General features: G+C 44.4%; 7 protein-coding genes across 7 annotated transcripts; 4 read left to right on the forward strand and 3 right to left on the reverse strand. All coding sequences in view use genetic code 12, as the record gives it.

Annotated features, from left to right (window-relative positions):
- Window positions 1-1,060: 1,060 nt before the first annotated feature.
- CXQ85_002630 (uncharacterized protein) lies at window positions 1,061-3,148 on the forward strand (the record flags this gene model as incomplete). Its single annotated transcript, XM_025486295.1, has 1 exon — window positions 1,061-3,148. One exon carries the CDS (start codon window positions 1,061-1,063, stop codon window positions 3,146-3,148), a length of 2,088 nt encoding a protein of 695 aa, XP_025343845.1.
- A 119-nt stretch (window positions 3,149-3,267) lies between these two features.
- CXQ85_002631 (uncharacterized protein) lies at window positions 3,268-4,509 on the forward strand (the record flags this gene model as incomplete). The annotated part of the gene is made up of 1 exon (XM_025486296.1): window positions 3,268-4,509. The coding sequence occupies one exon, from the start codon at window positions 3,268-3,270 to the stop codon at window positions 4,507-4,509; it is 1,242 nt and encodes a 413-aa protein (XP_025343846.1).
- Window positions 4,510-4,551: 42 nt separating this feature from the next.
- YCF1 (ATP-binding cassette glutathione S-conjugate transporter) lies at window positions 4,552-9,246 on the reverse strand (the record flags this gene model as incomplete). The annotated part of the gene is made up of 1 exon (XM_025486297.1): window positions 4,552-9,246. One exon carries the CDS (start codon window positions 9,244-9,246, stop codon window positions 4,552-4,554), a length of 4,695 nt encoding a protein of 1,564 aa, XP_025343847.1.
- Window positions 9,247-9,758: 512 nt separating this feature from the next.
- SEC1 (Sec1p) lies at window positions 9,759-12,050 on the reverse strand (the record flags this gene model as incomplete). The annotated part of the gene is made up of 1 exon (XM_025486298.1): window positions 9,759-12,050. The coding sequence occupies one exon, from the start codon at window positions 12,048-12,050 to the stop codon at window positions 9,759-9,761; it is 2,292 nt and encodes a 763-aa protein (XP_025343848.1).
- Window positions 12,051-19,567: 7,517 nt separating this feature from the next.
- CXQ85_002634 (uncharacterized protein) lies at window positions 19,568-20,656 on the forward strand (the record flags this gene model as incomplete). Its single annotated transcript, XM_025486299.1, has 1 exon — window positions 19,568-20,656. One exon carries the CDS (start codon window positions 19,568-19,570, stop codon window positions 20,654-20,656), a length of 1,089 nt encoding a protein of 362 aa, XP_025343849.1.
- A 57-nt stretch (window positions 20,657-20,713) lies between these two features.
- On the reverse strand, window positions 20,714-22,432 carry YPS7 (putative aspartic endopeptidase; the record flags this gene model as incomplete). Its single annotated transcript, XM_025486300.1, has 1 exon — window positions 20,714-22,432. One exon carries the CDS (start codon window positions 22,430-22,432, stop codon window positions 20,714-20,716), a length of 1,719 nt encoding a protein of 572 aa, XP_025343850.1.
- A 1,632-nt stretch (window positions 22,433-24,064) lies between these two features.
- SLN1 (Sln1p) lies at window positions 24,065-27,838 on the forward strand (the record flags this gene model as incomplete). The annotated part of the gene is made up of 1 exon (XM_025486301.1): window positions 24,065-27,838. One exon carries the CDS (start codon window positions 24,065-24,067, stop codon window positions 27,836-27,838), a length of 3,774 nt encoding a protein of 1,257 aa, XP_025343851.1.
- Between the last annotated feature and the right edge of the window lie 4 nt (window positions 27,839-27,842).

Genomic DNA, 27,842 nt, shown 5'->3' on the forward strand with positions numbered 1-27,842 from the left:
GGCATGAATAGGCGAATGTCAAATCCGTGAAGTAATGAGGCATAAGCGGTTTTACATAAAATGGAAGGAAAAGACGTTTTATTAGAGGGACGTGGAAGGTCACTCGATGGTGAACTCATTGACCTTGCAGGTATCAGTATTGGCAAGCCATTGAGCAGTCAGAGTCGGATAGGGAGGGCTAGAAAGGCAGTTGAAAAGAATTGGGAGCAATTGAGAGTGAAAGAAGTTAGATATGAGTGGATCTGGTCGTAATATGTGAGTTGTGTGGTGCAATGGTCATTGGTCATATATCACCAGGTAGGGAAGTCTATCGCTTACATACCCGAGTTTTGAGGCCACTGGGGTTGTCAAAGCACTGAAAATACCCATTTGAGTTATCACTGGAGACTCAATTGCCATTCGGAATGGGGCCCACTTCGACTGATGGTGTAGTGGTTACCATATACATTGTGCTCTATCAATAGTGCTCTTGCAAATACCTCCAATGGGCAGCTAACAACTCCAGGCCACTTCCCCGTTCTAACTTACTAAAAAGTAATCTTCAGGCCATATCTCCAATTAACCTTCCATATCATCACCATGGAGCACCCTGTTGCACCCAATCGCACTAAAGCCACTGCAAGTCCGAAACGCAGTGCTACTATCCTCTCATCAACCAAGAACCAGCCCTTAATAACATACTTTTATCAAAATCCCAAAACCACCTCGTCATCTCATCCGCAGCTTCTTTACGTTCGTAGCCTTACACAAACCCTTAGCTTAACCTTCTGCCAAGTCTTACACAATACCGAGATAATTCCACGTAACAGCCTCACCAGTAGCCTTGACGCCGCCAAACAACCAGCGCAACCACCAACAGAAGAGAAGGGCCACAAACAAATTAACCATAATCGTCAATCACCCAATCACCTTCTCCTTAGTTGTTATCCTGACTTCCATCTTCAATCCTCCAGTCTAGCCTGTGTACACGCCCCACATAGTAGATCTAGAGACCCCATCTTTTTCTTGATGTCTGTTGGTCTCAACGATTGCCATTTAATTTAGAAACCAGTACCAGACAATGAGCAACAACGAAGACATCGAGTTCTCGCTAAGGCCTCTTCGGATCCTGAAACGTTCTGACCTGTCTATCACCAGAACTCAATCGCAATCTGGCCAATCTGATGGGTCTAGATCGAGACCTCAATCGGACTCCCTGATTCCCACAACGTCAAATCCACACCCGCTGTCTTCCAACGCTGCAACTCTACTGACAGACGATTTCGTATGTCGACCAATGCGTTTGGGCCTGAGTTCAGCTCGTCCAGCTGCTGATAGTGCCGAACATGGTGCTCATCAGGGCCTTTCGTTTGTGACAGCGGATTCAGCATCTTCCCACGATACACAACCTTCTACGCCGAGAAGGAACTCGAAATCGTCCCGAAGGCTGTCAGTTCATGTTAGGAACCTTCCGATTGTTCAGTCGCCAAAAAGAAGAGCCGATAGCGACCTCTCCAAGCTAGATGATATGATTTTTGCATTATGCCTTGTGGACTTCCACCATGTAAGAGGTCCTGAAGTGCAATGGTGGAAGTCAAACTACCACGTTGATTATAACTCGCATGGCAAGTTGTTTAAGAACCTATCGTTTCAGGCGCTTCCAGATGGTTCCCACTTGTTTGAGGAAACGTTCTCCAATTTCAACCTTATATACGACTTTGGGAACTCGGTTTCTTTGGATGACCAGTTAGACTTTGAACAGTTTGGAGGCAACCCAAACCATCTTGAAACGCTTTTTGGCTGTTCTTGTGTACGTCAGGTCAAGACTACAGACCTCTCGACCGAAGAGTTGGAGAGAAACAAAGACATTACTCGTTCAATTGTACAGAAAGCAGTAGTGGTGATCACCAGGAAACAGCCAATTTTCACAAAGATCAAAGAGAAGCTATCCATCATCACTCACTCATACTTCCAGCAAACGAACTTCAATAATACCGAAATCTTAGAACACCTTTTCGACAATTTGAACGGAACTTTTAAGCTCGTGGAAGACGAGCAAACGTTGAAACCTCAGATCCCTGAAGAGGTAGCCCTCTTGGAAAACAAAAAGAACGAGAAAGAGGATGAATTTTTCGTTAACCTTAATCTTCGCAGCATCCTTTCTACTTACAAGTCCAGCGTACTCATAATTTTAAAGGCTCTCTTGCTTGAGAAGAGGGTCCTCGTGTATTCGAACAACAATCTCGAGCTTTTGACTCAGTTTCAAAACAACTTAATCGCTTTGATACCCGACCTTCACCATCATCTTGACCTTTCCGGATGCCCCTTGAGTGATTACACGGAGAAACATTCGCCCTTGTCACGACCAACTTCCCTTAAGACTAATGACAGACTGTCAATGGCTAGATTCTTTGGTCTTCCGTTACAAATCTTCAATACGAAAGGGTCATTCTGGAACCCCTACCTTCCTTTACAACAGTTTGACGAGCTTAACTCCTCGTCTTTCATGGTTGGCTGTTCCAACATGTTAATATTGAATCAGGCTCCTCATTATAAAATTGATTTGGTTGTTAACTTGGATAATTGTCAGCTCACCTACCCTTGTGGTAAGAAAGAGGAGCTTCTGCTCTCTCATTACGATAAGAAGTTTATCCAAGGTCTCCTTCATTCCAATAGTAACGAAGACGCCTTTGTGGGAAGTGACGACTTCATCAGATACCAATTTGAAGACTACATCCGGAGCTTACTCTCGACAATGAGGTTCCACCAGTACTCCAACAAATTTAGGTCCACTCCTCCTGGATTTGATATCACAGTGAACAAGCATTTTGGAAGCTTAAAGACCTTTAACGAAGCATTTATCGAATCATGGTTGAACACTAAAAACTTCAAAATCTGGGATGCGCTTTGCGATGACTTTATCTTCAACTTCCATGACCCACTCCACATTGCTATCAACTCCAAGGACTCATCCCAATCCAGTTTCGGTAGCTTCTTTTCTGGGTTTAACAAGCAGCAACCTCCATCGCTAACTGAAAAGGCTAACCAATACTTTTCTAACTCTCGGAAGCCTCAGAAGTTTATCCCGGATAAAGACGCTCCTAGCGATAGTGAACCTACCAGTTCATCAAAGAAATTTCCTTGGAACTGGGGAGCTCCTAAGAGTTGATCAGGACGGGAATTGGCTGCAAAATCCAAAGCCGCTAACTATATGCCGGACAGATGAGGCATCTACTGAAAAAGTATGGAATATAGTTCCTACAGTTGTCACACTCCTTTCTTGCCATAATGAAACATCCATTTCAGAAACTCATAACGAATAGTACTGGCGAAATATTGTTCGCAACTGTGACGAATAGTCTTTACGCCTTCCGTTTAGCTGACGGCGCCCTTATAGGTTCTTGGACAGACACTGTCAAGTTGCAGGACGTCCAGGAGAACAAGTTCAAAAGTGAAGACCAGCCTAACAAGAAGGCCAAGACTAATAAAAAGGAACCAAAGGTTCCCGTGCCAGGTCCAGGCGCTCCCACGATTTACAACTACATAAGATCGTTGGTTTTGACCAGGAACGAACAGTATATCATTGGGACTACTGACAGCGACAAGGCTGCAGTCATTTTCAAAATCGATACCGCCAATGACAATTGCTTATCATTGGTGAAAAGGCAGGTATTCCCAAAAAGACCATGTGCTATCTCGACCACCTTTGATGACTCTCAGTTGATTGTGGCTGACAAGTTCGGTGATGTCTACAGCATTCTCATTGATGAAGAGGCACCAGTTGACGAGAAGTCTTTGCAACCAATTCTAGGTCATGTTTCGATGTTGAGTGACGTGCTTGTCTCAAAACATGAAAACAAGCAATACATCTTGACTGGTGACCGTGATGAACACATCAGAGTGACTAACTATCCAAAGTCTTATGTGGCCAAGCAATGGCTCTTTGGCCACTCAGAGTTCGTCTCCTGTTTGCATATTCCTTCTTTCAACACTGATCTTCTCATTAGTGGCGGAGGAGATGATTATCTTGCCTTGTGGAATTGGTATACTGGTGAGAGGCTTGCCACAGTGGACCTTCGTACACACATCGAGCCTCATCTTTCCGACTTCCATCTTCCTCCAGAGAGATTTAGAAACGAAGACCTGAAGCGTGAAATTTCTATCGCTAAGGTCGAGACATTCAAGATTGGGCAACAGAACATTCTTGCCGTTTTGTGCGAGCACACAAATTGCATAATTACATTCGTAATTGAGGAAGATTTAACTATCAATCACAAGCAGACATTTACGACAGAAAACTTGTTGATTGACTTCGCGGTTTCTAAAGATAAGCTTGTTGCTTCAGTTGATGTCGAAAGTGACCTGGGATTACTTAGCATTCTTCAGTTCAACGAGGAGAATCTTTTGCACAACGTTAACACTGACGTGGTGGATACTATTTCAAAAGCCTCGACTTGTGAAGTCGATACTCGTGATCAATTTTATCCGTTGTACTATATAAGCTCTTTGAGAAAGAGAAGTGATCACTAATTGAACAAATACAATAGCATTATTTTTTTAATATAAATCTAATCATTCGGCTTTTTCAGCGCCCTCATCGTCTTCCACGAGACCACCCTGCTTAGATAAAGCGTAGAAAAGGGAGTCCTTATTCTTCAACAAGTTTTCAGGGCTATCGAACTCCGCAACCTCACCTTGCTCAAGAACAACAATTCTGTCAGAGTCCATGATAGTGTTCAATCTATGAGCAATAGTCAAAATGGTTCTGTCTTTGAATTCAGTTCTGATGGTATCTTGCAACACACGGTCGGTCTCCACATCAACTGCAGCAGTAGCCTCATCCAACACAAGAATATGGGATGGAATAAGTAAGGCCCTCGCAAGACACATTAATTGTCTTTGACCGACAGACAAATTGGAACCACCTTCGGACATCTTGACGTCCAAGGCGTTATCCAGATCTTGTTCTTCAGCATCTCTTTCTTCATACATCTTAAGGACATGATCCTTCAAGTGCGACAATTCTAATGCCTTCCAGATGGCTTCGTCAGTGTAAGCACCAGATGGATCCAAATTGTCTCTGATAGTTCCCTCGAAGACCTGTGCGTCCTGTGGGATGATGGAAAGGTTATGTCTCACATCCTGCAAGCCAAGTTTGCTAGTATCGAGGTTGTCGATTTCAATGTGACCCTCGGCAGCTTCAATAATTCTAAACAATGCAAGCGTCAAGGAAGACTTACCAGCACCTGTTCTGCCCACAATACCAATCTTCTCATGTGGCTTCACCTTGAGGTTGACATTCTTCAAGACCAAGTCCAACTCTGGTCTGTATCTTGTAGAATAGTTCTTGAAAATGAGCTCACCTTTAGCAGGCCATGAAGCTGGTGGTCTATTGTCTTCAATGATTTCAGGTGCCTCTGGAGTCAACTCGGAGTATTCAAGAACTCTTTCCACGGAGACAATGTTAGTTTCCACTTCCACAGTCATTCTGACAATCCAGTTCAACGATTGTGTGATCTGCAAGGCATAAGACACGGACAAACCAACCAAACCAGCACTAATACCACTAGACTTCAAAGTCAAGATAGCCAAACCGGAAGAAGCCAAAATAATTAAAGATCCCAAGAACTCCAATCTAACAGCCAACCATCTGTTGGCGTTCACGGATGGATGGTATGCACGCATGTTCTTATCGATTCTGGCTTGGTTCAAGAACTTGAATCTGTCTTCCTGACCGTAAGCACGAATGATAGAGACACCGTTCAACGATTCTTGGAAGTTTGCGAAAATAGGAGATCTCGAAACAGAATCTAAACGACGCAATTCTCTCGAGGTCTTCAAGTAATATTGCTGGTAGTAGACGTACAAGACACTCAATGGCAAAGCAATGAAAATGAACTGCCACGTAGAGTAACAAATGACAAGTATGGTGAACAACACTCTGGCACTGTTGGTGAAGAACATGGCAAAGACACGTCCCAAAACCTCATCAATCTTATAGATATCATTGGAAAATCTGTTCAAAATTCTGCCGATCGGTGTTGTTTCGAAGAACGACATAGGAGCTCTCAAAACACTTGTGGCCATATCATTATGCATCTTTTTAGAACCATTGATCGTACACAAGATCCACATGACGATCATTTGAGACATCATACTGATAGAGTAGCCGAAACCCAAAAGGAAGTAGATTCCCAAGTACTTGACCAAGGAAGGATTGAATCCCATTTCAGTGTTCACCTCAGACCAATGCTTCAACCAGACATTTGAACTGACGTTAAACGTCATCGATACAATAGTGGAAGATAAGAAAATGAGGACACTGACAGGGCCACAGGCACGAGCGTACAGTTTGTAAACATCCCATTTGACCTTACCCTGTTGGTATTTCTCCTTTCTTGCTTCAGCGTCTTCATCTTCCTCCTCTTCCTCGTCCTCATCAGTCAGACGGAGCAAACGTTCCTCATCAGTAATCAAAGTAGCGTCAGAAGCTCTTCTCAAACTCAGAACTTCAAAATCAGAGGAGTTCTCAGAACTTTCAAGAGTACCGCTTCCCTTAAGGTCATCCAAATCAGAGTTACCACCCTTAACAGAAGTAGCAGACGAGGAGGGAACAGTAGAGTCATCACCTCTCTTCTTACCAAACGACAATATGAGTTGGCGCAACTGACTTCTTTCCTGAGACATGATCTCCAAGTAAGTGCCTTGCTCAACAAGACTACCATCCTTTACCATGTGCATGTTGTCGGCAATGGACAAGACGTGAATAGCGTTTGTAGCCAAGATCTTACATTTGGACTTCAAAAGACCGTTTGGTCCCAAGACATGGTCAATCAAGTGTCTTCCAACATGTTCATCAACAGCAGACAATGGGTCATCCAACAAGTAAACATCAGCTCTAGCGTAAACAGCTCTAGCCAAAGCAAGTCTTGCCTTTTGGCCACCAGACAAGGAGATACCCTTCTCACCAACCTCGGTTCTGTCGCCCTTTGGTAAAATCTTCAAGTCAACAGTAAGAGCACATGCTTTCAAAACCTTCTGGTAAAACTCTGGTTCGTCCTTGTGACCGAACAAAATATTCTCCTTAACAGACCCATTCACAATCCAAGGCACCTGCGAGACATAAGCCACTTTACCACGCACCTTGACCTCACCGTCAAGCTTGTATAAGTCACCCAAGAGAGACTGAAGAACAGACGACTTACCGGAGCCGACCTTACCAACAATACAATCTAATTCACCCTTCTTGACGGACAAGTTAATGTTGGATAAAGCAACCTTATAAGACTCTTCACCCTTCTGCTTGGACCACAAAAATGTACCGTTCTTGATGGAAACGGCGACATCACCAACCGACGAGGCTTTTGGAAGCTTAGTGACAGCATTTGACTGCAATTCACTACCGTTCAAGAACTTGGTCAATCTAGAGATGGCCACCTGGGACTCAACAATATTGGTGATAACCATTGGAACAACGGCCAATGGGAAAGACAACAAGTTAAACAAAGACAAAGCTGGGAAAACAATGTCAGTTGACAAAGTCTTGTCCTTATTGTTGATGACGAAGAGGGCAAAAGTAGAACAACTGACCAAGATTGGAGTCAAACTCCAAGTAGAGGTCGAGAGTGCGCCAAACATACCCATACGTTTCAAGTTACGCAATTCTTGCTCATTTCTGACATGCTTAAGCTTCTCCATGTATGGATCCTCCCAGCCGTACAACTTAAGAGACTTGATGTTGTTCAAGATCTCACTGATCAATCTAGATCTAGCATCCTTGTACTTCATCTGGGTCTTCTGCAAGTTCTTCATTGTTCTTGCGATAACAGCATTGAGAGGAATCATGATCACCATAATGGCGACACCGGCCCACATACTGTTACCCAACAAGCCATGCAAGGAGTACAAACAAAGGACGATTTGGAAAGGACCAGACCAGATGATCTGCAAGTTCTGAACCAAATCCTGAAGTCTCTGGGTGTCAACAGACATCAAGTTAACAATGTCACCAGTATTAGACTGCTGCTTCATCTCGTTGGACAAAACAAGCGACTTGTTATAGATAACGGAAATCATTGACGACTTGATCTTCATACCTAAGTCGAATGCTCTCTGGAAGTATTGATGCAAGAAAGCAGTCTGGACAACAGAAACAAGGAACATACCAGCAGCGATCATCAAACCCTTAGTGAGAGGAATTGGGTCGTCCTTCTTCAAGGATTCAGAATAGTCATTGACGAAACTAATCAAAAGACGAAGTAACTGAGGCTGGGTGAAAGCTAAGATATCCTGAAGACCCTTGAACGCACCACCAATCAAGAAAGGACCACCAAAGGCCTTGGCCAAAGTGAAGAACAAGGATGGAGTAGCACTAGCATTCCAGTAGTGGTAGAATTTATCAGCAGCGACACCTGCTTTGAGCTCAGAAGGCAAGAAAGGCATATCCTTTTCAGCCAAGAACTGGTAGAAACCCTTCTTCATCAATGGAGCCATCCAGTTGAAAGCAATACGAGAAAAGATGTTAGCCTTATCGTATGGAGCGATACTGAGCTGCTTCGAGTATGGCTGGCTGGAAAGCGGTGGGAAGTTGATCTCAAGAACGAGAACAAAGAAAGCGTTCACAGCAGCCAAAATGGAGACGGCAAAGAAGTTGTTCTTCTTATCATGTCTCAAGTTCAAGTTAATGATACGTCCAAGATTAAAGAAGATCTGGAAGAGCCAGTAGAAAAGCAAAACACCAGACGAAATAGAAGCCTTAAAGTGCTCAAGGTAATGAAGACCGAAGGCAAACACGAGCGAGGCAATGTTCAAGACCAAACCAAACTTGATAATGTCAAACGACTCCGCATATGAAAGGTACAACGAAATGGAAAAGGCAAATTGCAATACCGTAAGCGCAAGTCTCACGTAGAAAGGCAAGTTGGCCTTGTTTCCAGACGTCATCTTCCTCTGGTACAAGGTGTAGAGCTGCTTGGTACTGATAGTCACCATAAGCACACCAGCAACAACGTACAACACTCCTTGTAGGAAACAAGGTGTCAAGTCATTGTACTTTGCAGAAAGAGGCCCCCAGCCATCAGCACACTGGCACGAAAGCCAGGAAGTTGGGCCTGGGTAGAAAGGCGCCGACGCATTGCCATGATGAGATGCCAGCTGATAAAGCGATTGAGACAGCGATTTTTCACCAAGGGCAAGAGACGGCAACCTGGCTAGGCCCTCCAAAGCATTGGGCAAGACAGCAGCGTCGAAGATCTCAACTTGTTCCATTATCGACACGAAAAATGAAGAAACGAAACGAAGATGTGTTGCTTGACAAGAATAAGTGGTGTTGCGGCCTCTCAAAATTGTGCAACCTTTTTTGCCTTAGTAATATCGCTATATTTCTCAGCAGCGCGGCACTGCAGCCCTGCACCACCGGTTTTGGCTGGCAGAAACTGAACGGTATTTTTTCAGACGGTAAATTACTATCTTGTGATCACGAGTGTTTAGGTCAATTTGTGACAGATGCACTGTGGAACCAAGAAATGGAAAAATCAAGAGTAGTGATATCGAATTAATGTAGAGCAGAAAACCTAGATTTGTTAGTGTTTTATTTTGTGGTCCATCATACCTTATTTGGAGACGAGGCCAGTGGGTGGCCTCCCCGTATCCTTCGTATATCTTCATGCCGTGGTTTGGAAACCTATGTTCATTTGTTCTGTTGGTGCCCTGGGACCCTCTATCAGCCGCTTCACCGATCGCGGCGCCGTTCAAGCTTTGTTCAACCATATTGTCTTGGCTTACTTGAATAATCTCTTAAATCTGGACGGCTTTTTCTCCTTGGTGCGGTTTTCTTTTTCTCCGCTTAGATCCGTAGTATACTGGTTAGTCCGCTTCTGATAGTGCAGCGGAGTATTCGAACCAACCGTGTCGGGCGGCAATTCTGGGTTTGGACTGGCACTGCCGAACCCGGATTGGCCCCATTGCTGTGGTGGTGGCTGTTTGACGTTCTGTTGGCTTGGGGTTGCAGAGGTGGATGGACGTGGGGCGGCAGTAGTTGCTGGCTGCGAGGGTGGCTTCGGTACCTCGAATAAATACGATGGCGCCCGCGTCCGGGGTCTTGTTATCTCGTCGTAGAGAGGAATCTCGAGCAGGTCCGGCTGCTTCACTCCGTCGATGTTCTGAAGACCAATTAAGAAGTCACGGGGCTTGAGCACCGACTCTGAGCCCAAGTAAATGTCCTTGTCGAGAGCCTGAGAGAGCTCATACACCAGCCGCATTTCTGAGTATGTCACACCGCCAGCCACATAGCAGAAGATCCTTTGTTTGTTTTTGTTGTTTCTTGGTGCCGAGCCGTGTCTTGAAGCAGATGGCGCCCATGATGCCTTCACTCTTGGATTACGAATGGAATTGTTCTTGTCAATGCCTGGATTGAGGCCATTGCCCTTTGGTACATCCTCGGCCATTGGCTTATCACGGAAGTATGGGAACCAGTCTTCGTCCAATTCGTACTTCGCAGCATTGTAGAGTACTCTTTTTAGACCTGGTGCGAATCTTGAGGTGTTGTAAGTACCTTCGTTGTTGATGGTGTGGAAAAACTGCCTTTCGACCTTTTTATCCTTGACAGTTTTCTTCACAATTGGGAAGTCGAGTTTGTGGAGGTTGTAAAAACATCTCAGGACGAGAGAAACAATTTGGGTGTTCTTGACTCCGATGAATTTGGCAAGCTTCACAAAGTCAGACTCCGCGAGACCTCCACGATAAAGACCATAGATGAGGACGAGTCTCATCTTGTCATTGACATGCAAATCTTCACGAGCGAGCAAAACAATCAAGTCTTCATGCAACTTCTTATTGTGGATTCCTTCAAAAGACGTACCTTCCGCGCAACAGGTCTGCTCAAAGTCAGCAGCAAATTCAGCCAACTTTCTCGATGCATTGATATCTAAGATTTCGTCAATCAATGTCTTGTGCAAGGTAACTTGACGACGCTCTTCATCGAAACCGTGCAAGTGAGCCACAACATACATTAAATCAGAAGATGTCTTGGCTCTCGAACGGTCCACCATCATAGGGTTGTTCTTGATAAGATCATTGATCTTGCTGATGATTAATTCTGACGCTTCGATGATATGCGTATGGCGAAGAGAGATCCAGAGGTCGTCATCTTCAGCATCCAAGTCAGAAGTCATTTCCTGTTGTTCACCTTTTTCGTTCTCAGATGAATACTTGTAGACACATTCTCTCTCCAAGCTCTCGACAATGTCCATTGCCATGGCCTGGTACGAGAACTCATGCAAAAGTGGAGCAAACAAGTCCATGGAACGATCTGTGACTAAGAGAATAGCTCTAGGCTTCTCCAAAGACGATTTTGGTGGGTAATCTGTGTTAGCACGAAGGTAGTCGTCCAATTGGCGCTGGACCTCGTCGGCTATAAGTTCAGGCAAACGAGCAGCCTGGTGGGTGGCTTTCGGCAGGGCATAGAAACGTATAAGTGGGTACTCTTCTGCCACAATTATAGCATTGACAATGGCTTTGGCAGCTTTCCGAACTTGAGGTAAAACCAACTCACTGCAATTATCATTAAAGTAAACAGGCATGGAGTTGTAAGGAACGTTTCCTGTAAGGAAAACTCTCGATTCCAACGGAAACATAGACGCCTGGACGAAACAAGCCGTGGAACCGTCACCGCCAAAGTAGCTGGCAACCTCAGGGCTTCCGATAAACTTTGTCGACTGGAAATAACGAAGAGTCTCTGTTTCCCACTGGGAGAAAGGCACAAACAAGCCGTGGCCCATCTTATACCGATTGACCTTTACATCGGCCAAGATGCAATTGAGGTTATACACCAGCGGCTCGAGAAGGTAAATGGCCTGGAGAAACTGCTGGAGCTTCCTGGGAGCATCAATATTCTCAATGGTAGTGACAATGCGGAGCAAAGCGTCCTTGGAGAAAAGTCGAAGGAGCAAGGCCTCTGTTTGCTTATCGAGCACCAAAGCAAAAAGACCACCGATAGCAGTGATCTCCTTGAGTCTCTGGGTGAAGTACACCTTCTGTGCGTGGAGAAGAGACAGCGGGTCGTCAAGGCTCATGAGTGGAAAAGATCTGCCGAGAAATTCAACGATATGGATATGGTGAGTTGGAGACTGGGGAGTGTTGTAGCTACCACTGTTCGGTGGAAAAGAGACACCTGCAGGGCGATTTCCATAAGGGAGCGAGAGAAGCTCGACTAAAAGGGTAAGTAACTCCACCACCAAGGCAAAATGTGGACCGGCTGTTTTTGAATTGTGTTTGGCAGTACAAGAAAAGGCCTTCTATTTAAATTTTATTACTTTTATGGTGTTCTACATCAACATAACTACCAGTTGTCCACTCGTGGCACAACAAGGCTTGGGTGCGAAAAACAGACAATACTGGCTGAGCAGAGAACAAACAGCTAATGGTGAGTGAGACGAAGGGCCTTTTTGGTGGCTATGTATGGAAATCAGACAAGGCAGAGTTTGTTGTTTCTGAGTCGAAAAAGTGGTTGTTTTTCTGCTTGAAGAAGGCCCCACGATGCCCCTGTTCTTTTTTTAGCTGTGTTACCGCAAGTGAAGCTTCTCACCAACAATAGCATCTATGGAGTTTTTCGCATTATACAGATTAGGCAGGTTGAGGGGGAGGTTGTTTTCCGATTGGGGAATACAGAATGTGTACTGGCGATGAACAGGGTCTTCTTGCAGAAATGGCAGTGGGTTGAATGGGTTTTGGGATTGGCCGGTGGGCCAGATTGGGAGGTGGTGGAGAGAAAGTGGGAGTGTAGGAATGGAGGGTTACGGTGGAGGTAGAGGTGAATGGTTGGTGGAGGAGGCACAGGGATGTAGTTTAAATTGGTTGTTTTTTCTATGGAAGCTTTCAGAGAGTTTTCTTCTGTATGAAGAGTGACGTGTGGTTGGGACTTGTTATCTAGAAGATCTTGTATTACTGATTGTAGGGAAGTGGATTGCAAGGGCACAGCATAGACAATATATACTATGTGCGTACCTGGTAATTGCCGGTGCCGTGAAGACACCCAGAAGTGCAAGAGTTTTCCGCTAATGCCGATTAGAAGTTTAAGTTAGTCTTTTAAGGTCCCGCTTGGACTGTAAGCCAATGACGTAATGTAGCAGCATGGATAGTTTGCAACCACGCTCTGGTCGAATTCAATGGGTTTGCTGAGTTTGAGATTAACATAATTCTACTGGTTTACCAGGCGCCTTTTTGAGTTACAAAGCGTAGAATAAGTTGCTGAAAACAGTAAGAAACTCCCCATAGACGCTTCTCAAACACCAACAAGTAAAAGCAGAACAAAACCTGAAGAAATCAACGAGCACCTGTTTGCTCCTTCCTAAAACTCGAAACCTCTGGAACGGACGTTTTCCCAGACATGAGGTATTTTATCCGTTCCGGGTATGTAGCACTAAGCAAATAAGGTTTAGTCTTTCACAGAAAGATACCGCTAATTAGCTTTCCGGAAGGAACATTACACAAATCAGATCATAAACATGGCGCAAAATAGCCTAAGGCTAGTTGTTGCAAGGGGCTCGTTCTGGAAGATTCACATCATTTTTTGTAAAACAGTGACTTCCCAATCCAGAAACAATTAGACTGCTTCCATTGGCATCAACTATTGTATTTCATGCCCAGAAACCTACCAAAGGATGGTTTCAACATCTTTTACATCTATCAAATTTTCCAATTATTCCCGTAACCCCCACTCTAATTGGCCCCTTAAAATAGCAAAGCTTCCACAAAGTACTACCCCACGGAAGATAAAGTCCATTCTACCTAGGTTGTGAAGACACCGTGTATCGAGACACTAAATATCGACATCATCTTTCGTTTTTAAACACTTTCTGAATTGACCCTCTGTCACGTCTTTATCACCACGACCATCCCACTCTCTTTTCTAAGTTTACCCCATTTTCCCATAACCAGTACGGCTCGTTAGGTTTTGCAGCCATGCAGCATTTCTGGGTATCGCGTTCACCAAAAATATACGTACAGCGTGCTTTGTAATGTTTTGAAAAAAAAAAATCACAATTCTCTATATAGGCAGTCCTTTGCATTGAGCACCTCCAAATTTCGGAATTTCGTGCCCATTGGTTCATACGTGTTCATACGTGTCACACTAAGCGCTGTTCAATCGCACAGTACCTCAAAACAAAAGCCAAGAGTTCCTAAGCTCGCTTTCTGACACATACATCGTTAACCGAGAGACTTGAGGTAAAAACGACTGGAGAAAAAATATTCGTTCGATCCAGAGAAGGAGAAACTGCCTATTTTGAAAATCCCATTATCTTGTGGTTGATTGTTCTGTTGATTTTCTACAATCGATATCACGTGTCCACCTCACCATGTTGGAATACATGCTCTATATGCAGGCATGATGATATCCTGTTGCCCAGATTCCTATAGTTGCTATGATGATGACCCTCTTACTTGCTTGCCATCCAATGTCTTCACTATATAAGGATGGCATCTCCCATCCTTCTTTCCTTAACTAGTTATCTCAATACACTACGAACCACTCTTTACTATAAACCCAGCTATGTCCGTTACATAGTCTTTCTTACCTACAGTCGTGCACCCTTCATCTAACATCTTTATAAAGATGGTAGTTAGCTTCGGCGCCATCAAGAGTTGATCAACTTTGAAGGGTCTTCAGACTACCATGACGTCTTCTGTGTACAATCGTCGTAAGGAAGCAAGAGTCCTCAGACTATTGAACCATTCTACCGAAGAACGAAGAAGATCAAGACTATCATAACTAATGAACCCAATTGACCATACTCGGATAAGAATAGATTGGGAAAGCAATGGTCTACTAACATGCTCGTTGACCAACAGTTGGACCCTCAGCAAACAGTGGCTGAGAACTTGAACACTGAACAACATATCAAACATAAGCTATTGACTATTGACTATACGGTTTGTCTACTACAGAGAAGAGTTCAGGCTTACGAAATTCAGGTGTTCATCAGTGACGGACTGGAAACTTATGACTACAGCAGAACAACTAAATAATACGTTCCAAACAGACTAGCGTGCTTAGCTGGGAATAAACAACAATGGGCCCTGACATCAAGAACAACATATGAATCTACGAGACTACAAATCTTTTTTAAAGTCAGGAAGTCTCAAACAAAGCACGCTAGACGTAAGGCTCAAGGCAAACTCCATGCATACATAACAGAGATTAGACAGAGAGGAACCACAATAACTCAGTGGTACCCACAAACACAAGAGCAAACGGGATAAGTTCCCTGATAATAGGGAAGGCATCTATCTTGGAAAACACAATAGAACAACAGTCTTTGTGTAAGGAATCTTTCACTTCCCGGAGCTCTTGTGAGGCGAGAACTTTTATAACTGTCATCTCTGCATTGCAGGTGGAAGAGCCCTATACCATTCAGCGGTTGGAGTCCTTCGACTATGCATCATCGACTATGCATCATTAACCCTAAACCTAAAGGTCAAGAAGGAGAGACGTTGACAAAGCAACGCCCTTCTAAGAAGTCGAGGACATGGACACAAATTTGACGAACAATCTAATTGTGATAGAAAATTAAAGAAGCAAAACTCATTTTTCTACACATTTGCACAAACTCAGCCTACACATCGATTGGTTATTACTGAGTCAATGCAACTACTCCAGCCATCATTACAGAAGGTAGAGTATAGATGTTTCCAATGTCTTTATCGGTGTCTAGCACTTCCACATACAAGGACTACTATGACATTTACCGGGAAAGTCCAAGGCCAAAGGGTACCAAGAGTTTAAATACATCCTAAGAAATCTGCTTTACATCTATCTTAATTACAAAGCAGTTGGCCGATTTCCGAATAGTCTACAATAATAATGCAGACTCGAGGTCCATACCATCTACGCTGTACTACAAGACTGGTATCATTTCCAAGATGACAAATCTCCAATTTCCCCGTCTTTCCGCATTTCTTCCAGCCTAAGAGATAATACTCCCAGTCTTATGCAACTCAAAGTGCCATGCTTATTAACTTTTACCTGTGTAACCTGTGCATTGTTCTGGACGACTATCGCCAGTAAAGCTCACTAACATGGACACTGTTATTAGAAAGACTTGGAGAAGCAAGATACACTTGCTGGGATACGAGGAACGCACATGGCCCAACGCGTCCAAGAATGAGATCATCAAATCGTTAATTGGGCCACAGATGCTACATTCTCCTCAGGAAACTCAACAATCAATGAACAGAGCTATGTTACTGAGTCACCGTTGCAATTCTACCACAATACTGGCATTTCGAAGCGTCATGAGTGTGAAGCTGTTTTTTTTTTTTTCACCTCACAACCCCAACTGGGTTCATGGCTAAACTTAGGGCCGGAATATTTGATCATATATCGACGCATCGTCTCGTATGAATGAACAAGAGTATACTTATGCCAAGCAACGAGACTAAACAGCTCTGAAGCGCCATCCAGTTCTGGAGCAAGAACATCATTGAAATAACATCATTGAAATGTGAGCTAGAAGTTGAGGTTTCCACAAGCAGCTTGGACAGAAACCCCACTTGATGCCAAAGGGGGATCGCTGCATTTTCGACATCCATGAGACACGAGCTCACTGAAGGTTAAAGCGACAAGGGTAAAGAAATTACATTATCATTGACCGGCAAATGTACCACGATACAGGTAGATAATGACTGGCACTTCGTTATTCTCATTAGAAACCAGGAATGTATGGTAAGGTGACCTTACTTTGGTACCTCAGACCATAATTGGCGCTCCATTATGTCTCATTATTGACAAACCAACCCTCGCTCTAACTCGCCAACATCATAAGAAAAGCGAAGAAAGAAAATCCGCTTAAGCTCGTGTTTCCTATCCAGAAAGAGCGTACTCTAATAAGCGCCGCTGGACTATATGGCTACCAGGTCAGGTACTCCTCAATCATTCTCGCTCGATAGAAGAGAGTCTACAATAGAGACCCACTATCGTTAAAAGGTAAGCCATTTATTCGTTATCTTAATAATTGACTTGCGAAAGATTTGAAAGCAAAATATGACCAAAGGAGAACAGGTCTCTCCGTCGATCGTCCCTTTAGATAATAGGTGGATTATTATTGACACTTAAAGCCCGTCAGTAATAAGTATATGAAGCTAAGCAAAGCACATTATACCAGGTTCCACCACTAACCACATCTTGGAGATGTGTTAGAATGCTACTAACAGCGAAACAGCGAACGCAGAAACTGCGTCAAGTGGAGTCAACATTTTGACTCTTTACAGTCCAGTTCCAGTTGACAGAATCACCAACGCCTACGCACAATTCTAGGAAGACGTTCTTAGAGTCCTAAGCAAGCCATCCCACTGACTTCGTCCAGAATTTTTTTGACCTCCTTACCCCGGAAAGTTAAGGAGGATGTTTCTCTGGCGGCTGGTATTAAATCTTCCTCTGACAGGGTGGAATGGATACCAGGGAAGTCACAATGCAAAAAGACATTGAAGTAGTGAGAGTGGGGACCTCCATGAATCTTGGCCGGTTTAGGAGAGTACAAGCCTAGAGGGCAGGCTCGAGAGACGAAGTCAACACAGCTCCGAGTACTGTCCCGGCTAGCAGGACAGCGTATGCATCGTCGGTGAGTTCAGAACGGTTTTAGACAAGAAGACTACTATTCAAAGCGCATGGTGCCAAATTGGCGAAAGGGGGAATTCATGTGTTGTTCTCACTTTCAGATCTATATGAGGGAGATACCTCCCCGAAGGTCGCCAATTTACCATTGATTTCCATGCAGCTATTTAAGTCAACCCTAATAAGAGGAACCAAAACAACATAACAAGAATATCACTACTAATCAGAACCAAAGAAGGATTGCACACTTGAAGTGATGATCATAGGAAAGGAAAGCATGTTAAGAACGGGTTTAAGTTCACCAAAAGACTTCAAACACATCCGCAATATCTAATAGGTTGAACTGGAGAGTTAGGGAGTCACCAAAGTTCCCCCAGTTATACTTCGAGCATGAAACCTAACGGATAGCAGGACAAGCACACTCGCCATAGAAAGAAAAAGGGGATAGTGAGAGCAGGCACAACAGTCAATCAGGTTCTCAACCAAGGAACTCAACAGCCAGCAATACAGTTCGAAACAGCTAAATTAAACGTTGGTCCTTAACAACTAACATGGATGCTTAAACAAAACGATGTCGAACTTTGAACTGATAAAGTTAGCTGGACCTGATTTCACTAATCCCAAAGGAACTAAACCACGAAACCTTGAACAGAGACTTCCCCTAATGACACACTAAATGGACTACGCATGCAACCTTGGGCTGATCAAATAGGCTTTACTCCCATAAGAAGGAGACCTGTCTTAAAGAGTGGATTACTAGTGAACAAGGCCAGTCGCGTTGAAGACACAACATAGAAATGTACTCAGAGATTATTTGTTAAAGGCGGCTATGACGGAACATGAGCAAGTTGCGAGACAAGAAGTCAGGAAGAAAACAGCAGGTTACCTGGGACAATTGCAAATATAGAAGGACGGGTCCTACGGAAGATTTCATCAAAGAACTATCTGAAGAAGCCAGATACTTGTTAACCTAGCTACATCTCTTGCGCAACAAAGATAAAGGGAATTCACCCTACCGCCGAGCTACAATAAATCCGCGACAACCTTGGACAAAGCAGAGAAGATAAAATAAATACTCTGCTGTGGTACTACAACGAGAGATAACAACCAGTTTGTCATGAGGTGTCTCTACCCAGATGTAATGTCTTGAGCACCATGAGCGTCCCGACCATACGGTTGCAACACTCACAAACATGTCTAGGTTCTCGTTGATGTGCCTGTGGGATATAGAGTAACAAACTCTATCCCAGTGGAAAAGCGAAAGTAAGAGGACAACCGGTCCCAAGAGGACAGACGGTTCCAAGAGGAAAGAAGTCAATTTTCGAACGAACGATCAATATGTGACTTAAATAATCGTCGAAGAATCAAAGGAATCAGAACTGTCATTCATCATCAGACAGTTACGCCCTTCACGAAGCTTTGGGCTCAAAATTCAGTGTCATGGACAATCATTTAAGTGGTCCTTCGAATGTCCCAAATCCTTAACAACAACTATACGAACATTTACAGACTACTTTTGATAAGGACGCTCCACTGATACAGGCCATATCTACCCGAACTCAAATGAATCTTAGGCCACAGGCTAAGAACGGGTGTTGGAATACATGCTCTATATGCAGGCATGATGATATCCTGTTGCCCAGATTCCTATAGTTGCTATGATGATGACCCTCTTACTTGCTTGCCATCCAATGTCTTCACTATATAAGGATGGCATCTCCCATCCTTCTTTCCTTAACTAGTTATCTCAATACACTACGAACCACTCTTTACTATAAACCCAGCTATGTCCGTTACATAGTCTTTCTTACCTACAGTCGTGCACCCTTCATCTAACACACCAGTAACCGCCTTTCTCGACATTTACCTAATCCGGTCCAGTTCAATCGTTAACTGACACATCTTGCCTTCACCAGCACCATATTATAACCTTCCAGGGGCCTGCTCCCATCACATTGCCTATTCATACTACTTCATATAATGGCGGAAAGACGTCCGTTCCAATCTTCAGACCCTAACCAGAGCCCTACGTTATACATTGCAGGATGGTACTTCTTTTCCATGTCAATCTCGGTTTATAACAAGTGGATGTTTGGAAGTGGGCTTGATTTTAAGTTTCCCTTGTTTGTTACAGCATTTCACCAGTTATGTCTATTTTGCATGTCTGCACTGGTGCTATATTTCCGCCCTATGCTTCGTCCCACGATCAACGGATCGATATCAAACTTCTGGGCCTCCTTGGCTATATCACCAGGCAACTATGCCCGTCAAATCTTACCGTGTGGGTTCACATCGGCTGGAGATATCGGTTTGAGTAATGTTTCCTTCAGCTACATCTCATTATCGCTTTATACCATGCTCAAAACGTCCAGTCTCATATTTGTTTTGATCTTTGGTCTAATATTCCGCTTAGAGCGTTTCAACTGGCGTTTAATAATTATTGTGGTAGTCATGACTGGGTCAGTAATGATGATGACCCAGAAGCCACAGTCTAGCACTCCTTCTGAAGACACCAGTGAAGACGACCACAACCCCATTGGCATTGTGCTAGTGATGGCTGCATCTGCCATTTCTGGCTTGCGCTGGTCTTTCACCCAGTTATTGCTCAAGAAAAACGATTACACCAAGCATCCAATACTGACGATCTTTTACATCTCGCCTTCAATGATTGTTATATTACTTTTAACCGCTCTCGTGGTAGAGAAGTGGTCAGCATTCGTTTCCCTGCCTATATGGGCAATCCATGGAGTTGCTGGAGTTCTAGGATTGATGGTGGTCCCTGGATTCCTAGCATTCATGATGACCTTATGCGAATTTAAGCTTTTATCTGTCGCTCAGGTTTTAACGTTATCTATTGCCGGTATATTTAAGGAGCTTCTTACAATTATGCTCGGTCTGATTTTATTCGGAGACAGGCTTAGCCCGCTCAATTGTGTCGGTTTGGTGATTACTTTTCTCGACATACTATGGTACAATTATTATAGATACCAAGAGACAGAAGCGTCCACGAAGCAGAACAGTAATGGATACACAACTATTCCCGCATCAGCCCTGACGAACTTGGGTTAGAGTCTGGCAGTGACGCCATTGAGCTCAAGCAGCATTGAAGTTAAATAAACGCATCAATCATATTATAACTCCGCCAAGGAAACCTATAAGTAGAAGCGACGCGTAAATGACGGTCTTTTCTGTGCTTGCAGCTTCCCAATGCTTGACACCCGGGCCAGCAGCTCCCGTAGCTGATGAAGATCTGGAAGTATACTGGGTGGCAGGGCCTACCGTAGATGACGAATCTTTAGATACGACAACCTCACCAGAAATAATGGATGCAAGAGAGTATCTCGTTAAGATGGCATCCGCAGCACTGGAATTGGCTGAGTGGAAGGTCAATGTCTCCAGCTGAGTGTAGTTATGCAGTTTAGCGAATGGAATACTTCCCGAGGAGATAAATGATGCAGATGGATTGTAGGATGCGCTTGGCAGGGAGGACGACGGAACTGACGTGGCTGTATCCCAATCCGTGTATAGCTTGGTGCCAATCGCGTAGTCTGAATTGACATTAGCAAGACCGACATTCCCTCCGTCGTTGTCCATAACGAAGTATGCATGCGACAAGAAGGGAAGGCCTAGCGAGCTGTAACCAAGGTAAGTGGATGGGCTAACGTTAAGTAGACAAGCCTTAGCTCCACTTGAGAATGTCAATGAAGTGTCTTTCAGCGACCCGTACAAGAACGATGCTAACGGAGCCTTGATGGTCAATGGGCCAAATTTGTAGTGGAACTCAGCGTTACTATCCTCAACATCGGAACATTTGACAATCCATTCATCGTTTTCCTTGTTGTAAAATGCGTTGGTTTGAAGTGCAAGTCTAATAATAACCTCTAGCGGTAAGTAGTTGAAGGATAATCTTGAATCGATAAGCACAGGTTCTGGATCACCAGACATGAGCGAGACTGACTGGGAAGTGTTAGCATTCACCACCTGTGCGTCAGTTAAAAGAATTGTAGGGAGTGTAGTGACCGAGTCCAATCCCTCGTATGGCAATACCGGGAAGGAATACAAGTCGCCAATAAAGTGGTCCTTGCTCACGCCGCCTAATAATAGCTCACCATAAGTGTCGTCGTCTAGAGATCCAGCGCCGAGTAAAGCAGAATAGCCACGGCTGGAAATAAGCTCCTTGTTCAAGAAGTAATCTAGGATACCAGTACCCCGTGGATTATTGGACAAGCCTAAGCCACCAGCCATCATGTTGGTGTCGTTGACGTAGACGAATTGGAACTTTTCCAAGAGGTAAGTGAAGTCTTCATTATCAGTGATAATGAAATCGGCCATAGCAACCTCACCTTCAGCCACAATACCATTCGGATAAGCAATGGAGACGGGGTTTTCCAGACGATCAACAACCTGGATAGTAGTAGTTGTGTCGCCGTCAGAATAATCACTATAAGTAGCGGTTTCTTCAGCATACAACGCACCGTACCGGGACGTAATTTGTCCAAGGCACGTTCTAGAAGCGGAAGTATCATTCTGCACTGTCAGAGCAGACGAGTTCGAGCTCGTACAATACCTCATATAGTCTGGATCAGGTATCCACAAGTCAGGCTGGAGAATATCAAGACGCACCGCAACATCCAGCACGTATGCATTGAAAAACCTTTCACCCTTACTAGCCTTCAAAGGAATAGTCACGACCGGGTCAGACGTAGACGAAGACAGAGAAGCCAGGATGGAGCCAGAGCTGGATGATGCTGACCGCAGCAGTGATGATGAAGCAGATGTGCTTGTTGTTGCACCTGCCACCGCAGAACACCATAGTAAAACGGCACAGCACCACGGGAGAACCATCGTGATGTTAAATAACAGGGAAGGCTTGTAAGAAAACACTGATGTGTGGGATGACAATGTGTTTTGGCAGGAAAACGGTGAGAAGATATACAGCGGTCCGAAAGGGCATACAAGACGGGAAAAAAAAAAAAAAAAAAAAAAAAAGCGCGAGCTTGTGTAAGCACAACAGGGTCTTGCTAAGAAAAGAAGCGAGAAATGAGCACAATTTAGGGTACTGGGTTACATTGTGATACAATAGACATAGCCCGGCAGTCGGCGTGTTTCTTTTGGTAAAGACCCTTTTATGAAAAAGGGTCGGTTAGAGTTGTAAAAAAGACCCCTTGGTGTGTTCCCAGCTATGATGTCATGTCAGAGGCTTTCGCTAAAAAAAGATCTAGGATCGGGTATTTTTTCACGAAGGAGACAGCCTATCTGGTGATGAGCCTCAAGCCCAAAGCGTCTTGAAAACAAGGGAATTCCACGCCAGGTGATGTCAAAAGGAGTCTACTTTAAGATTTACTGCTTTTAGTGTATTTCTATGTGGCGCTCTCTCGTTGGCTGTGTAAGCTGGGTTACCGATAGACGCTGTGCTTGGCTTGTCGCATAGATACCTTCGCATAGCTGGAAAAGAAAAGGTATAGAGTTAAGAAAAGCAGTGAGGTGGTTTAACTAGGGAAGGTCAAGGTGGGGAAAACGAGTACATTATATATGGTAAAAGAGATCATGGTCTTTTTTCCTTTCTCTCCACGCCCTTTGTGATTCGCTGGATGTAGCCCTGGTCGGAGCGCAGTGCCGAAGCGGACCAAAGTTAAGGGTGTTTTTTAACCGTCCCAGCGTCTTGTGGCCCTCCCTATGAGAGGCTGCCTTTTCGTTTTTTCCTGCAAATGTGGTGATTTTTGGGGCCAGCATATCTATCCACAAAGGTGATAAGCGAGGGTCTCTCCCCTGGCTTGGAGAATATGCTTTTAAAGGACCATGAGCCTTGGGATAAGCCATGGAGGCTCGAGAGGAGGCTGAAAAATACCCAAACGGCAACTCCAGTGGTGTTACCGAAACTAGATTGAATTAGTGGACCCTTTTTCTCAGGGTGTGCCTTGTTGTTGGACTTTCCTTACGCTGGTTACTCTAAATGGTAGTGGGTTTTTCCATTTGCAGCCATTAAGCTTTTGACTGTCTTCCGCACACAGAGGCAGACCCCTCTACCAATCTACCAAAGTTGAACCTCCAAAATCCAAGCAACCCTCAAAAACCTCTTAAACACCCTCCTTCCACATATCTCCTTCCCTTCCCCTTTTGTCTCGACACTGGTTCTCTCCATCCCCAGTGGGGCCTCTCGCTAAGTGTTCCATGCAAGAGTCCTGTGTGCCGCCGTATATGCCTTTCTAAGCCCATGATCTATTTTCACCCATCATCTAGGCTCTTTTTCGACATATACCGAACGCTCATCTACAACCCGTTTTTCTAGTCTCCTGAAAGGAACTTCACCACGCCATCTGTTCATCCTACCACTTTCGCCCCAACCTATCATAATATATGCCATTAGAAGCCGCCACAGTCTGAGGAGTCCCGCTTTTTTTTAGTTCCAGTTCCAGCTTTTTTTTTTTTGTCCTTCTGCGCTGTGATCATAACATTCCTTTCGGCTCCTTTTCCACCATGAATATGAGACGAAATGGAAAGAGGAGAAGACTCAAGATAGGTATTAGGCCTCAGCTTATTATCCTTGTGGGTTTTTCGTCCCTCTTTTCGCTTCTTATCTTGGCCTTGGTAGCCGGTGTGTACTTTTCCAGTAACTTGGCCAACTTGCGTGCCGAAAGGCTAGAGGTCATTGCCCAGATTAAAAATACCCAGGTTCAGCAGTCCATCCAATACATTTTCTACCAGACATATTGGCTCTCCACAAAAGACGGCGTCAGCGAACCCCTTTCCAACTACAGGGCAGGTAACAACTCCCGTGCTGTGTTCAGCGAAGCCCAGCTCGCTTTGGACTCCTTCCTTTCATCGTCAGAGATGTTTGCCCTGGCTGCATTATACGACTTGGACTCCAACGTCGTGGCAGAGTCCAGAAATAATAACACAAACGTGCTGTCGGCACTTGACTCCGTTCTCTATGCCTTGGCTGAGAACACTAGCATCCCCTCGGCGGTTCTTGATAACCGTAACCAAGCGACCGACACGAGCCAGCCCATCACCAATGCATATTTCACGGGTCCTCTCCCGAATGATACCTCCACTAATGCCACATACTTTGTGGGTATCACCATACCGGTTTACTCCAACACATCCATCATTCTAGAATCGGCCGCTATCGCCGGTTACCTTACGGTAGTGGCCAACGCAGAAATGATCAAAAGCTCACTACTGTACTACACGCTGTCTGGCGATAATAAATACTCCGTATCGCTAATAAAAGGGTACTACCAGAACGAAACGGTTGCAGGTATCGGCCGTTATGCGATCGGGTTCGAGCTACTATTTCCGGTTGAGGGAGAAAACTCCATGGTACCTAATCGTTACTACCCTATAGACTCCTCGGAAGTCGTTAAACATGCACTAGTAAATCAGCAAGGTGTTGTTCAAAACGCAAAATCAATGAATAAAGGAAATGTCGCTGCGGGATACGCAACCATGAATGTTGATGCTCATAACTATTGGACAGTGATGATTGACCAGAAGCGTTCTACTTTCCAAAGCCCCATGAAGAAGCTACAAAATATCATGATCGGTGTTGTAATCGGTATTGGTGTTTTCATGTGTCTCATCACTTTCCCCTTGGCTGTTTGGTTCGTGGCTCCAATCACTCGCCTTAAAAATGCTACAGAAGCCATTACGCGATCTCGAAAGAAAAATAGAGGCTCCCACGGGTATGGGGCCAATCCCTACGATGGTAGCGGTGGTGGCGGTGGTGCAGCAATTGGAGCTGTTGGAACTGCTGAAGGTGACCACTCACTACCGGACACGCCACCAGATCATGACCCTGAGAAGGCCCTTGAGAAAACAAGTCATTCAAAGAGGAATTCTGTTCATTCGGTCACAAGTGGTTCCACTGCATTTTCAACAGGCATCCGCCTTCCGGACCGTATCCCACCATCTAAGAAGCTTTTCAAGGATGAGTTAACAGAACTACTGGATGCCTTCAACATCATGACTGCTGAACTTGAAAAGCAATATACCCATCTCGAAGATCGTGTCAAGATGAGAACCAAAGAGCTTGAAGCCTCTAAGATTGAAGCCGAAGCTGCTAATGAATCCAAAACGGTTTTCATTGCCAACATTTCCCACGAACTCAGAACTCCTCTTAACGGTATTTTGGGTATGACCTCCATTGCCATGGATGACAACGATCCCCTGCTGATCCATGACTCCCTTAAATTAATCCATAGATCGGGTGAACTTTTGTTGCATATCTTGACTGAACTTTTGACCTATTCGAAAAACACTTTGAACCGCTCAAAATTGGAGAAGTCCAATTTCCAGGTCTTGGAAATCCTCTACCAGATCAAATCCATTTTTGGCAAGCTAGCCCTTGATCAGCGTGTCAATTTGAATATTAGTCTTAGACCTAATATTCTCAGAAAGCTCATTCTTTATGGAGATTCTAACAGGATTATTCAAGTTGTCATGAACCTTGTCTCCAACAGTCTTAAGTTTACTCCAGTTGATGGTTCTGTTGACGTCACTTTCAAACTTTTAGGTGAGTATGACCATGACCGCTCGAAGGCCGTCGACTATGAAAGAGTCTTCGTGAAGAAGGATGAGTTTTTGCTGACTCCGAACGAAATGCCTCCACTTTCCAAACATCAATCGGGCACTGCAAGCCAACGTCGTGCGCTGGATGTTAATGCAAACGGTTTCTTTGCTGCAAAGAAGAGTGAAATTGGAAGTAAGACTAGTCATACCAGAGCTAGGGATGATGATGATGCTCAGAGTATTGTTACACTTTCGACTGCTGAGTATGAGAATGCCATCTTCAATTCTCAATTTAACAACAACAAGTCCTTACCTGATACCCCTCGGTCGAGAGCCCTGGTTTCACCAGCAACATCAGTTAACAGCAGCTCTAGCGTGAACAACAGGGAAGTGAAAACACCAGCTCTGCAGAACGGTAGCGCACCCGTTTTGGGACGTGACCATTCGCTGTCTTCTCTTAAATCCATGAAATCTGAAAATGCCAACGCTACAGTTGAACTCGAGAAGCTGACATCTACTGAGGGTACCGGTAACAGAGATGACCATAACGAGACTTCTAGTTTACCATCTAATGATAATTATGAGGATGCCAAACCTACCACTGATGAAAAGAGGCCCAATACAAGCCGCAGGCCTCTGGAGCGGCCATCTCTTAATGGTTTCATTTCGAATAGCGAGTTGGTGAAGAATGACAAGATTTACAGAATGAGAAAGCTTTACATTCCAAGATCATGGGTTCTTCAGATTGAAGTCAAGGATACTGGTTCTGGTATCGAACCAGCTTTGCAAGAAAAGGTGTTTGAGCCATTCATTCAGGGTGACCAGACACTCTCACGAAGCTACGGTGGTACTGGTCTCGGTTTGTCTATCTGTCGTCAATTGGCGAGAATGATGAAGGGTACTTTGACTTTGAAATCAACTCTTGGCCAGGGTTCTACTTTTACCTTCACCGTCCCCTTGCCCCAAAATGGTGAGATTGTTGTTCCAGATTACGAGATGGAAGAGTTCAGCAATGATGTGTTCAACCCAGATTCCAAGGTGAACAAGAAGGTAGCATTCGAGTTTGATGAGGAAGTTGAACCCAAGGAGGAACCCGTTAGCATTCCAAAAGTACAAGAGACACCTGCTGTCGAAGAGAAACCTTCAGCTAATGGAAACGGACCACCTTCGAATCCTACTTCTCCTCTGAAGCGCAGCTTACACATCAAGCTTCCTCAGAGACATAACAGCCATCTTTCCTCCACCGGTACGGCTGAGCACAGCAAGAGTGGAATTAGTTTCCTTGATGACATGTCACATCTCAGAATCTTGGTTGCCGAAGATAATTCTGTTAATCAAGAAGTTATCCGAAGAATGCTTCGTCTTGAAGGATTCCATAATGTTACCATGGCCAGTAATGGTCTTGAAGCTGTTGACTGCATCAAAAACTCGTACGACACCGGCGAGTCTTTCAACATCATTTTCATGGATGTCCAAATGCCTAAGATGGATGGTTTAACCGCCACCAAGCTTATCAGGAACAACCTCAAGTTCCGTAAACCTATTATCGCACTTACAGCTTTTGCAGATGAGAGTAACGTAAAGGAGTGTTTGAGCTCCGGTATGTCTGGCTTCTTATCCAAGCCGATCAAGAGAACCAACTTACGTCAAATCATCACTGAATTTAGCACCGAAGTGTTGAGCGAGATTGTTACTACCCCTGTGACGTACACTGATGACGACGAGAGAAGACTAGCGTAGTCTT

Source organism: Candidozyma haemuli (genome assembly GCF_002926055.2).
Source record: "Candidozyma haemuli strain B11899 chromosome Unknown D_2014730914, whole genome shotgun sequence".
Lineage (NCBI taxonomy): Eukaryota > Fungi > Ascomycota > Pichiomycetes > Serinales > Metschnikowiaceae > Candidozyma > Candidozyma haemuli.